We start from the raw sequence: 15,408 nt of genomic DNA, 5'->3' as shown, positions 1-15,408 counted from the left end.
TCTGTCACTATTCAGTTCTACTTCCGTGTTGCAGGAAAGCAACCACACACAATATGTAAACAGGTGGGTGTTCCAATAAAACTTTATTTACAAAAACAAGTAGCAGGCCAGATCTGACCATAGTTTGTCGACCCCTGATATAGATCCATTATTCACTAGGGGTTGAAATTTTTAACATTCCCTCTGTGTTTATTATCTAGAATTCATCAACAAAGAGCAGCTTTAATTATCTGTGATTTGGTTACCCTAAAGTACAATTTGTACAAGGAAGGCAGGGAAAATGCTCGATTCTTTACGTTTATCAAGTTTTAGAAAAATGAGTTGGTGTCCTAGTACCTTCAAAGGTAACTGATATACATATGTATATACACACACACACGAGAAATAATATATTTATATTACATATATGTCATTATGAACTCATGGATTCGAGCCCTTCTGATACATTTCAATCCACTACCCTCATTATTCTTTTTTGGTGTTCAATCTGTCCCATTTTTTGCCCAGCTCTTCAGGGTGGCCTTGTGCCCTTTTAATTCACATGCAGTCATTTCTGATACCTTCCTTTCTTGCCAGTCTGACAAGATGGTCCAGGCTCACCTCCCACATTTCCTCCCCTGACGTAGACTCAGACAAGTCTCCGAAGAGCCCTCGTTCCTTTCAGTGGAGAGTAGCATTCAGAGTAGCTCACTCCTACTGAGCTCTCACTAGGCCTTTTCAGAGATCTGAAAACCTTCCTTACCTTTCATTCTGACTGCCCTTGTGCTGAATATGATTAGCTGTATGCTGTTCAAAGTAGTACTCCTCCAAGTTAAGCAGCAGCAAGGAAAATCTAAATTTGGGGAAAAAACAAAACCGCATGTTTATTTTTTTTAAGTATAAGAAAGCAGAATATTTCAAGCATGTGTTCCCAAAGTGTTTTTCCATCCACTACATCAACAAACGCTTACTAAGTGTATATTATATGCCAGGCACTCTTCTCTATCAAGACAGACCTGCCCAGCTATGCCAAAAATAAAATAAATTGTTTACCAGGTGGATTTATTATTCCTTTACAGAAACTCCAAATTTCATGAAATAAAACCATGTATAAAACAGATAGCTGGTGGGCACCTCCTCTGTGATGACCTAGATGGGTGGGATGGGGGTGGGTGGGAGGGAGGTCTAAGAGGGAGGGGCTGTATGTATACATACAGCTAATTCACTTCACTGTACAGCAGAAACTAACACACCATTGTAAAGCAATTATACTCCAATAAAACAACAACAACACTTACTGTTGCCTGAACAGAGCTCGGAGCTTTCCCACCTACAGAGTGTTCATCCTTTGTTCCCCACCCCCTCTTCCCCACCACAAACCATTCTCCACTGTCATGGCTCGTGGGTGGGTGAGTTTCTCTTGCTACTTCCACAAGACCAGTGCCTCTGAGAAGCAGATCTTTAGATATTCCTGTTATAACCAATCTAAGGCTTTGTACGCAACAGCTATTTAATAGATAAAACGAGTAAGCTGAACCCAATGGGAATCAGTTCTTTTTAAAGCTTTAAGTGCTTTAAACTTTTAAAAACAAAATAAAGTAACAGAAAAAGTATTAATTTAGTTGCATGGCCACAGAAACAAACATATGGCGAAGAACTGAAAACAACTGTTTTGTTTGTTTTGTGGTAAGGACCAGGAAACATCAACGGCACCCAGAGTCACGGGGAGACGTTTTCACGAAAAGCGTGGTACTTGAGATGCGTCTTGAAGTTCCGGTGTATTACAGGAAGACATCTAGATTAAATACGGCAGAATAAACGTACCTGTTTATTTCTGCTCCCTCTGGAAAAACACTACAATGTGAACAAAAATATTTTTTAAATAGTAACCCCCCACACAAAAACTAGTAAAACCCACAGACTAATGGAAATCGGAGAGACATAAAAGCAGATGAGAGATACCTATAAATTTGTGAGACGTGGAAAGCAGAGGGGAGGAATGAGCAGTGATCAGAAGCTGGAAGAGCAGATGCCTCCAGAAAAGGTACCAACCAGGAGGAAACCACAAGTTCCACAACTGCAGGTATCAGGTACCAAGAAGGCAGGGATGGAGCCTGGGGGGATGCTTGAAAGTCCAAACGAGGCCAGCAGCCGCGATTCCTCCCCGATGGTTCTCCCTACACATGGTTTTTCAGCACCAAAATTAAACAAGAGACTCCAAACTAGGCACCAAGCACAGTGCAGAGCAGCACCACTGCATGAAAAGACAGTGATTACACAGAAAGCAGGAGGGTTAGTTCTGGAAAAAACTAAATAGCCCTGGAGAAAAGACCTATGGATACTAACATTTCAAAGAACCGTCTACAACATCATCCCACAGTGAGGCCCAACAGAAAAGGCCTGCCCACAGTGACACAGAATTACGTGCTTCACCCTTAAATATGAACGCACACCCCAAGATCACCTGCCTCTAACGTGAAAGAACTAGACCAAACAAGCGGAAGAACACAGCGTGAAGGACTAGAGACAATGAACAGAAGGTCAAAAGACTCTAATTAAGATCCTCACAAAGAAGAAATTATATCCATGAAACGAGATACTGCTTGCTTGAAAACAAACTGAACCAACAGAAAAATAACTCATAAATTAAAAATGATGACAGCGGGAACTAGCTTTACCATCAAAACAGGCAATTTTTATTGGCCTGTTGTACATTGCAAAATCCATGAACAAGAATTCATCACAGGCTAAACTGCCAGAGGTCAGTGTAAAATGCTCACTGTTAACACTTACTCTGAATTTCGGAGCAACCACAAAAGTTCAGATTGGTAGGAGCGTCCTCTGATGCCCAAGATAATTTCCAAGAAGGTATAAATCAGAGAGATACTAAGTACCTTGGCCCTTACTTTTAGCTGGTATTAATAAGTTGAAACCTTTTGCTTGGGCTGGAGCTATGCAACCGTCTCTCCTTCTTCCTCTCCCCACTCCTCCTCTTAGAGAGAGGATAAAATAAGACAATGGCATAAAATAAGACAATGGCATAATTTTGTTGCTATAAAAATAGCCTTCATATGGGCTTCCCTGGTGGCACAGTGGTTGAGAGTCCGCCTGCTGATGCAGGGGACACAGGTTCATGCCCCAGTCTGGGAAGATCCCACATGCCGCAGAGCGGCTGGGCCCGGGAGCCATGGCCACTGAGCCTGCGCGTCCGGAGCCTGTGCTCCGCAACGGGAGAGGCCACAACAGTGAGAGGCCCGCGTACCACAAAAAAAAAAAAAAAAAAAAAAAAAAAAAAAAGGCTAAAATAGTAAATCTTAGGTGTGTGTTTTTTTAAGTTTTCTGGATTTTTAAAAATTTTATTTAAGTATGTGTTTTTTATGCCAATAAAAATATAATCACATCAGCTATTGTATGACTAAAGTCATTATTTTGGTAAATGAATTATATCCTCCTTAATTTACTAATATGCCTATTTTGTAAGTAATGTAAAACACATGATAAAGGGATATAACCACATCATTATTCAAAGGATTAAGAAACTTTTCTGAGTTTATTTTTTTCTTTTTACTGAAGTATTCAGTTATACCTGCTTGAAAATTTTTATATGTAAAAAGTATTACTGTAAAGTTTCATGGTGTTCTGAACAATGATTTTCAAAGTGCATTCCATGGAGTAAAACGTTCCAAGTTTTAAAAAAAAGTAAAAATAAAAACACTTTTATAATTTTATGATCTCCCTCATTAGGGGTGTATCAGACTGTAAATTATCTCTTTAGGAGACTCGGGGCCCTGCTCCTGGGTATTCCTTAGTTTACTCCATCTTTACAGAGGTGTAGTGACATTTTCTTTAGATAAACTGACTCATTCCGCAATTTAACTTTCCTGAAAAAGATGCTGTCCCATCCTCGTGTCACCTAAATTGCAAAGCATACTGTTCAACACTTAACCAACAACGTAAGACAAGTCACCCCAGGCCAGCCCTCAGAGTTAACCCTGCCTTCACGGCTACCCAACAATTATTCAGCACTCTGTTGATAAACAGTATTTATAATGGAGCCAGAAGATTTTGCTAGTCAATCATTTCTCTAGTTGGAGATGTAAAACTAGCTTCACTGTGAAGAGGATTGTGAGACCGCAGGAAGGGCCAGGACACCTTAGTGACATGTGCACGGCGGCAGAAAGGGTCCGAGTGGCCTGTATTTGCATCTCTCCTCTGAACACCCCACTATCCTTGGATTAAGCTAGACTATAGGGCCCCCACTACCTAGAGAGCTGGTTGAACTGAACTGGGCATTTTTGGTAAGCTTCTTAAAGCTTGAAGCTTAAAGCTTGGCCTCTGAAACAAGGAATGAATTAAGAAGATGTTTAAGAGACAAGAACACTGTCCAGTGACCCACTGTTAGAAATGTGCCCCCAAGAATACATCTGACAGCAACCTCTGAATAGGCAAACGAATCTTACCTAACTATACGAACATCCATTTCTCCTTTCTCAATTCTGCTATTAAGACATCACAAAACCAAACCTTATTCTCTGCGAGCGTTCAGCTGAACTAAATCGACTGCATTTTCCTGACCTACCAGTCAGAACTCTGTCAAAAAAGATCAGATTAGCATGAAATGAATTCATGCTGGAGACGGATGACAACTTCCTCTCCTAGCCGGTTTATAAAAATCTGTCTGATCTAGAATTAGCGCTCAACCTACTTATGCACATATGCTCTTTCTGCACCTTTCCAAGTTCCTAGATCATGGAAACATGCCGTGGTTCCAAACTCAAACTCTCCCAGGAGTTTACACCAGGAGACCCAGGCACATGGGTGTCCTCTGCATCTTAACCCATCTTCTGAAAGTCTAGCCTGCCACTTTCAGTCTGATGGTATCATTAATAGAATACAAAATAAGAGCCACTTCCTCTGTCATGAGTAATATTTTACACTGCTGGGCTGGGCCGGGACCTAGGCAAGAGCCTAGTTTTACACACAACTTCAGGAGACTTAAATATATATATATATATATATATATATATATTTTTTTTTTTTTTTTTTTTTTTTTAACCTGTAGCATCGTTTAAAGCAAGCACTCCTCTGGGGCTTTAACTTTCTTGATACTAACTTACAGGACTGTGATATCCTCTTAATCTGTCCTTGGTTGTTGCCCTTCTTGCTTTATATATATATTTTTTAAATTATAAGCTCGGAGGAATACTACGTGTACCACCATTCTCTGTTTATTTGCTTGTCTGATTTTTTTTGTAACTCTTCACCAAAGACCATTTGGATTGGACATTCTGAATTCTATTTCTGAGAGTTTGACAAACTTCCTAGGTCAATATCCTTTTCAGAACTGTCCAGTAATGATCCTGTTTTATTCCCCTTCCTGGAAACTTACAATATCTGCCTTCTGAAAAATTTAGTTTCTATGCATGTCAGAATCCTTCTTAATCCCCCTGGGCTTCAACAATAAATAACTTGATACCATTGCCTTTTCTGATGGTTTCTGTCATTGCTACTTGCTTAATGACTCTTTAATACTCAGAATTTTGAAAAGTTCTCAAGCTCTCGGCCTTAAAATAATTTAAAATTTCAACAAGGGAAGGCAAGGAACGGGAATTAGATCTCATCAAGCTTCGGCTGGGTGAGGTCTCTCATTTTCTGTGTTGCCACTTCCTGTTTTCAATCTCCCTCAGGTACACATCCACCATTTTTTTCCACCCACTTGGGTGGCCTGTAACCAATGAACACAATTACGTTATCTCTGTTCCTCTTTCCCATAAGTCCTCCGGGTCTTTCCACGTGGTTCACGGACTCCCCTGCAGATGCAGATCTTCAGAGCCCACTGCCTCACCTCCTAATGGGTCTCCCCTTTTTGAATAGGTCTACAGCTTTTTAGCACTAGATTCTGATCTTGAGTCCCATCCCATCAAGCTTCAGTGACACCTAAACACATATTAATCCCCTTTTGTAATAAAACTTGACTCATTTTATTATCCATGTTCTATGCATTTTTGCATAGAGACATCTGAGTGATGAAATATTATTTCTAGTCCCTGAACCAGTTGTTTTCTCATGTAAATTATTGGCCCTTCCCCCCTGGAGCAGCATTTCATGCCTGCTGTCCCCCAGGGTAACCGATTTCACTATTTCATCTGGCCCTCTGACCCCTTCCCTTGGGAGTAAGTTTAAAACTCTATCAGACCCTCGGAAATTACGTTCTCCTTTGACTATCTGAGACGCAGTTACTTCCTGGCCAAGATGGCTCAGATGCCGAAATGCCTTTCACTGACACCATCCATAAGCCAGTTTCTATTTTCACGTCTCAACAACCTGTGAGAACAAATGGCCACAGTATCACCTAAGCTCTCAAAGTCTTTCAATTTCTTCACCAGGGGTCACAGCCCCAGGGAGGATACTTCCATGAGCCTTCTCTACACTATCAAGAAGATAAAAGCTGGAAGATAAGTTTGAAGGAACAGACGACAAGGAACCTAGATGAATGCTTAATTACTGTAATCTACAACAGTGCTTCCCGAACTTCAAGCATCTGGGGATCTTGTTAACATGCAGATTCTGGGGGACTTCCCTGGTGGTCCAGTGGTTAAGACTCTGTGCTCCCAATGCAGGGGGTCTGGGTTCGATCTCTGGCCAGGGAACTAAGATCCCACGTGCTGTGTGGTGCAGTCAAAATAAAAAAATCGAATTAAAAAAAAAGAATAAAAGCAGATTCTGATGTGGAAGATCTGAGTGGAGGCTGAAATTCTGTATTTTCTAACAAGTTCCCAGGCAGAGCTGAGGGGATGGCCCATGGACCACCCGTAGTAACAGGGTACTAATGTCGCCATAAACCAGGCGTGGAGCGTTCCTGAATCATAGTAAGTTTCAGAGATACCATAAAACAAGCACTGGCCTAGGATTTAAAACAGAAGCAGCACGCTGTGGTAGAAAAGCGGCTGGACTGGCTCGGAGGACATCTGCTCTAGGCTCAGTGCAGCCACGGCTTGGCTTTGGACTTTTAGCCAAACACTTTGCTTACCCAGGCCTCCAGCTACCAAGTGAGGGGAGGGAGCTATAGATTAGATTACCTCAAGAGTCCTTCCTTAACCAGTGGGTTTACAGATTAAATAAACCTGGGCCTAAAGAAATCAGCAGGAATTCCATTTCAGGCATCAGGGCAGATGAGATGTCCAAAGAAACAGTCTCGATACAGATCCTCTAAAACTGCTGGATAAATTGCTAAAAATTTCAAATGCTCGGCTGAGGTGATAGAAAAGTAAGGGAAAGTCTTAGAAGAGAGAAACAAGTCAGCAGGCACTGGAGCGGTCTCTTCCCAACTCTGAGTAACAGAGCCTGAATTCAGGAGGGGACAGTCATGGGGGGAGGGGGAGGGAGTAGAAAAAGCTAGGATCCCTCAAGTAACACCCTTTGAGGGTGGAAATAAAAAACCACCCACCCTACTTTCCCCAGAGGGATATGGTAGGACCTTGGCTCTGGGCTGGGGACAAAATAAGTTTCCTTTAGAGCCTGAAACCACAAGCCTGCCTTGACACACTTTTGGGGTTAGAATTCACACTACCTTTTTAGCCGAATAAAACTCAAAACAAACCACTGTGGTCTCTCCCCCAACCCCAGGCAGATATACATGCAAACACTTTCTGGGAAAATACACTTTAAATCCAGATCTCCAAGAATTCCCGAAAATAACTCAAGGAACAAAAGGCCACAATCCAAAATCATGAATCAAGTGAGGAAGTAAGATTACTGAATGGAGGTCAGTACAAGAAGCAAACGACTCAATGAAACCTGTAAAGGCTACAGATAATTATTTTCTGTATCTGATCATTACAAGGATAAGTTTAAAGAAATAGAAGGACATCAAAAGTACAAGAAAGGAACACACTTTCATCAAAAATGATCAGGCAATTGTAAGCAACCCAAACAAAACTAGAAAATTTAAAATATAATAAGTGAAATTAAAACTTTAGAGGGATAGACAGCAAATTAGGCAACTAGAAGAAAAAAAGTAGTAAACTGTAAGATGGATGTAAATAAGCCACAATGCAGCACAGAAAAAAGATACGTATTAAACAGTCATTTTGAGATATTAAAAGAATGGGGAGAAGCAATATTCCAAGAGCTAAAGGCTTGGCTACAAATTTTCCAAAACTACTCCAGCTTTAGGAACCCCATCCAGGAGAGATGAATAGAAGGAAATGTCTGTATAGACAAACAGCAAAACACTGCAAAGAAGAGAACTTAAAAGCAGCCAGAGAAAAGGCAGATTCCTTACAAATAGCAGTGAGACGAATGACAGGCGTCTGTTGCAGGCTGGTCTCCCAGAATGGAAGCTGGCCACCCACAAAGCTCCAGAGACCTGCCCTGACCTGTGTTAAAGGCAACAGTCTGGGTCAACAAGACTGAACCCCTGGGACTTCCCGGGTGGCACAGTGGATAAGACTCCGTGCTCCCAAGGCAGGGGGCCCAGGTTCGATCCTTGGTCAGGGAACTAGATCCCACATGCGTGCTGCAACTAAGGAGCCCGCCTGCCGCAGCTAAGACCCAGCACAACCAAATAAATAAATAAACGCATAAATATTAAAAAACAAAACAAGGTTGGACCCCAGTACCTTAATCATGCCAGAGGAAGCGTTGGCAGCTCCCTAACCATGAACACAGACACGTGAACCTACCCGACCATATTATGCAGACCCAAGTGCAATACTTAGACAGCCCCCAGTCAAGCCAGGGAAGGGACCAGGCCAACCCACAGCCACAAATGTCGCACTGGGCCTGGCGAGCAAGGTTCCATCACAGCGTAACTCCGCTGTGTCCCAGCCCTGGGTCACCCCATGGGGTCCAGGCTTCTGCTGGAGTCTGCAGCCTGACCCTGCCAGGGAGCTAAGAGCCACACCAGGAGGGCACGGCGCATCTGTCACTGACCTCCCTCTCCTGTGCTGAGTCTCCCCCACCAGTGCTGCCCCAGCAAAAGCCTGATGCATATTCCTGGCCATTTGCCTTCCTTTGCAGAATCTTCAAAAGGCTGAGAGAAGTATACATCCAGCAAAACCGATTTTCAAAACAAGGGCAATATAGGGACATGTTCAGACAGACAAAAACAAACATAGTTTACTATCATCAGACCCTCATCAGGGGAACTTCTAAAGGACATTCTTCAGGAAAGAGAAAATTCTGTAGGGAAGATATTATATGCAAGAAGGAATGCCAAGACAATGGTAAATATGCATGTAAACTATACAAGCATTAACTAAATAATTATAATGTCTAATTTGTAGGCTTAAAATATATTGAAAATACTGGACAATGACAGACTATAATTTTTTTTTTTTTTTTTTCGGTACGCAGGCCTCTCACTGTTGTGGCCTCTCCCGTTGCGGAGCACAGGCTCCGGACGCGCAGACTCAGCGGCCATGGCTCACGGGCCCAGCCGCTCCGCGGCATGTGGGATCTTCCCGGACCGGGGCACGAACCCGCGTCCCCTGCATTGGCAGGCAGACTCTCAACCACTGCGCCACCAGGGAAGCCCCAGACTATAATTTAAGATGGGCCAACAGGAATTAAGTGTTCCAAGGTCCCAATATTGTTAGGAAGGAGGGTAAAGAGAACGATTAGCCTCAGACCTTAAGTTAAATATAAATGTTAAAATTTCGAGGGTTAGCACTAGAGAAACAGAAACAATATGTAACTCCCACACTCTTCAGGACAAATGAAAGGGAACAAGGGGATCTTAGTTAATCCAAACCAAGGAAAAATAAGAAAAAATTAAAGAACAAAATAAAAAAGTAAAAATGATTCCAAATAAATTGGTAATATTAACAAATGTAAATGGACTAATCTGTCAAGACAAGAAGTATCAGAACAAATTAATAAAAAGTTCAACTACAAACTATTTATAAGAAATAAGCCTAAAATCTAAGGACAAGAAAAGTTGGAAGTAAAAGAATGAAAACTTATATATAATGCAAATAACCAAAAGAAAACTAATATAGTTATATTAATATCAGACAAAATAGAAAAAGAATCATTACTAGGAATAAGGAGGTCATTATCCATTGATGAAAGATTCAATCTGCTAAGAAGACATCAATTCTAAGTTTAAATAGACTTAATAACATACCCTGAAAATAGTTATAGCAGAAATTGATAGAAATACAAGGTGAAGTTAGCATCATGAACCCTCTCTCAATCAGAAAAAATTCATTCAAGATCTAAATAACTAACAAGCTTAACGTAATAGATATATATACAGAATCCTGTACCAATATTAATATACATCTATTTTCCACCTCACATCAAACATTTGTGAAGATTGACTACATACTAAGTCATAATACAAAACTTCAAAGTATTAGTATTATACAGACCCCATTCACTGAACACACGTTAAAAAATTAAAAAAACAAAAAGATAACTTGCAAAATCCATGAGTTGGAAATGTTAAATATCTGATGAGAAAAAGACGAAATCACAGTGGCATTTAGGAAAAAACCCAGCGATGAATTCCTTAAATGCCCATTTTATATCACATTTGAAAAACCATACAGCCAACACACTCAGAATCCATTTATGGGAGATTCTGGTGTCTTCTTAAATGGTAGCCATTTTGGAAGATGCTAATTTGAGACAGTAATAAGGGAATAAGATGATAGGCTAGTAACGCATTTTGGGTAAAGCCAGTATAAATTCTAAGTTAATCAAAAAATTAGCAACACTTATTTCCACTTTCACTGTTTTTTTGTTATGTAAGAAAAGTAACTATGATGTAAAGAAATAGGATTTATGTCGATTTCTCTCAGCCCATCAGCAGTCCTGACTAACTGAGCGCTGATTCTGCAGTTTACCTCCATTTTCGACACCTGGCAAATCCCAGAGAGGTATTCAAGGAATAGGATGACCAGTCTTAAAAACGAAAGATTAAACCAGAGTCTAGCAAATCACTTTGCCACCTCAGCAAGTATTTTCAGTGTAACAAACACAGAATCAATTGACAAAATAAACCTATTAAGTAAAGGACATTTAATATCAGCCAAGAAATTTAATATCAGCATAAGCAAGAGAATTATCCACACATGGCATGTCTGAAGCAAAGAGGAAGTCTAAGGAATGCCTGTAGAACGATTAATGCAATATGTGAGCCCAATACAGAACTCATAATCATCACGTTTTATCCTGGAATGACAACTTACAAGCCACAGCTAAGCAATTTGTTCTGTGACACTTAGAGAGAAAACGGACTCTCTTCCAGTGGGGACATGCCTCAACTATCTCAATTTCTATATCATCCAAAACGAAAACAGCTGTGGTTCCCCCACACCACTCCTAGATGTGAACGTAACAATATACAATTAGCTTACTCCTAAATCTTGAAATAGAAATATCTTAAGCAGCAGCTGTTTGTAGAATACCCTCGTATGCTAGCCCACTGTACACATCTGCCTTTCCCGACAATTCCAAGGGAAGCGATGTGAATTGTCTTTTTAGATTTGTTTGCATTTATCTTAACACCTGCAATGGACATTTTAGAACACCAGTAAGATCAACATGGCTCCTTCCCACTAAGTCTTAAGCGGGATAACACCGTACTTAATCTGAATAGCCGGTACCTCTTGTTTTCTAATACTGAAAACTACCCAGAGCATTTCTTTACAGCATCACCAATAAATGATACCACTGTATAGTCGTTTAAATCAGAAACCTGAGAGTAGGACTGCTAGGTTTAGCAAGTAAAAATACAGGACACCTAGTTAAATTTGAATTTCAGATAAATTACAAACATTTTTTAGTATAAGTATGTACCAAATATCACATGGGACATACTTATATAAAAGGTTACTCACTGTTCATCTGAAATTCAAGTTTAACTGGGCATCCTGTATTTTATCTGAGAACTCTAAGCTGGTATTCTTCCTCTATTACCTTCTACATGCAGTCCACTCCGCCAAGACCTATCAGTGCTACTTCCTAAAAACATCTAAAATCCATCCACATGGGCTTCCCTGGTGGCGCAGTGGTTAAGAATCCGCCTGCCGATGCAGGGGACACGGTTCGAGCCCCGGTCCAGGAAGATCCCACATGCCGCGGAGCAACTAAGCCCGTGCGCCACAACTACGGAGCCTGCGCTCTAGAGCCCACGTGCCACAACTACTGAGCCCATGTGCTACACCTACTGAAGCCCGCGCGCCTGGAGCCCGTGCTCTGCAACGAGAAGCCACCGCAATGAGAAGCCCGCACACCGCAACAAAGAGTAGCCCCCGCTCGCCACAACTAGAGAAAGCCCGTGTGCAGCAACGAAGACCCAACACAGCCATAAATAAATAAATAAATAAATAAAAAATAAAAATCCATCCATTTTTCTCCATTTCTTCTGCCACCACCTTGGTCTAAGCCACCAATCTAAGAATCTCCCAACAGCCTCTCTGCTTCTACTTTTGTAGAAATATCACTTATTCTAAATATATCAGCATTTATTTCTCTTAGTGTGAAGCTGATGCTAACTTCAAGCTTCTCCTTTCTGGATCATTATTGGGTAGCAGTAGAAATCTCAAATCACTAAAGCAGCGTGACAGGGACCAATGAAACTGCAACTCTGAAGAGGTGAGGCTTTCATGGTGACCTCTGAAACAGTTCCAAGGAAAGTAACAGTTCTCTTGGGTATGCCGGAGTCAATGACCTGTCAATCATTTTGCTAAATGGTGTTTATTGCCACAAAGAGATAAGCTAGGGGAAAAAACCTGTGCAGCCAAGGTAAATTTGGGGCTCAATAAAGTTGGTTTAAAATACTCATCTTGGGACTTCCCTGGTGGTCCAGTGGTTAAGAATCCATCTTGCAATGCAGGGTACGTGGGTTCGATCCTTGGCCAGAGAACTAAGATCCCACATGCCACAGCACTACTGAGGCCTTGTACTACAACAAGAGAGCCCATGCGCCTTAACTACAGAGCTCATGCGCTCCGGAGCCCACACGCCACAACTAGAGAGAAGCCCGCGCGCGCTGCAACAAAGAACCCACTGCAACGAAAGATCCCATGTGTTGCAACTAAGACCCAATGCAGCAAAAAAAAAAAAAAAAAACCCACCAAATAAATATTTTAAAATAAAATAAAATACTCTTGTCTTTCAGAGAGAATTCTAAGATTTAGAAAGAGACTGCTTGATTGTGAGACATATTCCTGTCATTTAAACTGCTATTCTAGGGACACCATCCTGGTTAGTGTACCCATCAACCCAAGGTTGCAAAGCCACGGGGCAGGGCATTAGAGAATTTGGGCAGTCAGGAAGTAGGATTCAAATAAAAATATGTAGCACTGACTTTTTCCAATTACCGATGCTTAAGAACAGTTGCTGCCTCCTGACTGATGAATAATTATTTTGTTGTGAGAGCTACAGTCATCCCTGAGGGCTGCTAGCCTGTCACGCTGCCCGATCAATGGATACCAACAAAGCAGCTTATACACAGAAATGCCAGGGCGGACTTTAAGATTGGTGTGACGCTGCAGAGCTGCACAAGCTAACCCAATTAAACACAAATTACTGTCGTAGAAATAACTGGCAGGTCTAAAGAAAGCAGGATTCCCTGTATACCAAAGAAGCCACAGAATTGTTACAAATGACTCCTAAATCATAGAACATGATGGCAACTCAAGTGTTTCAAAGTTCTTACAATGTAAATGTGAACATTCATCTATTTAATACAGAATACCAAGTCTTAATGTTGTTGGTACTGAACAAAGAAACTATTCACGCTCTCTCCACATGAAACAAGCATTACAGACGAAGTCCCAAAAGCCTCTTACAAGAGTGAGTTACTTCATTCAGGATCCAGTTATCACTACTCAATAAACAAGCCTGTCTGTGGATAAAGCCTAATCACGCTACCAAAATCGTTCTTGGAAGCCCTATCCAAGATAAGTTTTTTTGGTATATCTTCTTCTCTACAGTGGAAAATGAAATTCCAGGCTATGGATATCCTGGCAGAGGCCAACATTAGAGATGAGAAAAGGGTATGAATGTTTGCACCGGGGTCCAGTCAATCCCCATACAAAGAAGTGTGGGCGCTGCAAGATCGCACAAGCCTTAAAGTCTGTACTTGTTATCTCATGTACAATCTGCTTCGTTGGTCCCCACTGATCACACAACACCAGGGCAGGCTAGCAGCACTCCAAGATAACTGGCTCCCACATCCAAAACACTCTGTGTAAAATGACTCATTCCCAGCTCCTTTTGGCACTTGGGACCACAGACCCAAGGACCAGCAAGCTGTCTCACTAGAAATGCACTGGAAGTCTACTTAGAAGAAGTGAGCTTTCTCATAAGGGACTTCTTCCCTTGGAGGCTGAGGATCAGAAACTCTTGAACCATAACTGCTTCGAGGCCATTTCAGCCTTTACTCGTGGGACCCCAAATCCTCACCGGGATGCCGGTGATCCTGACTGTCGTGCCTCAGCGCTCAGGAGTTCAGAGCCTTCACATGCACTTACAATAAGGTCCACTGCTCGGCAGACAACGTCTGGCGGGCTGGACCCGGGCTTTTCTCAGAATCAGGCCTCCCTCAGAGGCTGTCTCCCAGCCCAGGAGGGCAGGGATCTGCCCAGGCATTTGCTTGAGGGCTCAAGTCCGCGGTAACAAGGCGCGGTGATGGGGGGCACCTGCGCCTACCCCGCAGGCGGGGGGTCCCCGAGCCGCGCGGTGCCGCCCGAGAGTACAAGCCGGCGACAGGGGGCCGAGCGCTGGGACCCGACGCCTGGGGCCTGGGGGGTGGGCGTCGGGGGTCCGCCGAGCCCACTTACACCCCACGCCCCCACCCACCCCCGCGCGGCCCCTTCCGGGTGAGCCGCGCCGCGGCGGCAGGCCCCGCGTGGCCGGCCGGGCTCCGCCTGCGCTCGGCTCCGCCGCGGGATGGGCCCCGGTCCGGCTCCCGCTGCTGCCCCCGCGGCCTCGGGCCCCCAGCGGGCCCGGCCTCCGCCCGCGGCTCGGCTCTTCCCCGGGGCCGGGCGCTCACCTCTCCTTGGAGTAGAGCTGCAGCTGCTGCTCGCGCCGCTTCTTCCGGATAAACGCCATGGAGGGAGGGAGGAAGGGCGGCGCGGGCGGGCGGGGCGCGCGCGGCTCCGGCTCGGACTCCTCCGCCGCTCCGCTGCGCCGCCGGCCGAGGAGGTCGGGGAGCCGCGGAGGCGGGCCCGGCAGCCGGCCTGCGAGGCCCGGCCGGGAGAGCACGCCTGCGGCCTGGCGTCCCGAGCGGCGGCGCTGGCGTCCCGGAGCCCACGCTGCGCCCGGCGTCCGGCAGCGCTCACCGCCGCATCCTCTCGGCGTGGGGACTCGGGGCGCCGTGACTCAGGCCGGAGGAGGGGCGCGCAGCCACCCGAGGCGCCCCGAGCTCAGCCGCCGGGTGCCCGGGACACAGAGGCCGGCCTAGGGTCTCTC

General features: G+C 43.7%; 1 protein-coding gene across 2 annotated transcripts in view; it reads right to left on the bottom strand.

The window, feature by feature from the left end:
* The window catches only part of NSMAF (neutral sphingomyelinase activation associated factor), a 60,541-nt gene extending 45,428 nt beyond the window's left edge, over positions 1-15,113 (bottom strand). For both annotated transcript variants that reach the window (XM_082674628.1, XM_082674629.1), the window contains exons 1-2: positions 14,990-15,113; positions 743-832 (exon numbers count right to left, since the gene is read on the bottom strand). In XM_082674628.1, the coding sequence (XP_082530754.1) occupies positions 743-832; positions 14,990-15,048 (149 nt within the window). In that variant the 5' untranslated portion in view covers positions 15,049-15,113. The remainder of the gene's footprint in view (positions 1-742; positions 833-14,989) is intronic.
* Between the last annotated feature and the right edge of the window lie 295 nt (positions 15,114-15,408).

This window comes from Grampus griseus, assembly GCF_964374135.1.
Source record: "Grampus griseus genome assembly, chromosome: 17".
Lineage (NCBI taxonomy): Eukaryota > Metazoa > Chordata > Mammalia > Artiodactyla > Delphinidae > Grampus > Grampus griseus.
The sequence above is the reverse complement of the archived record's forward strand: the minus strand, read 5'-3'. Positions and strand labels throughout refer to the sequence as shown.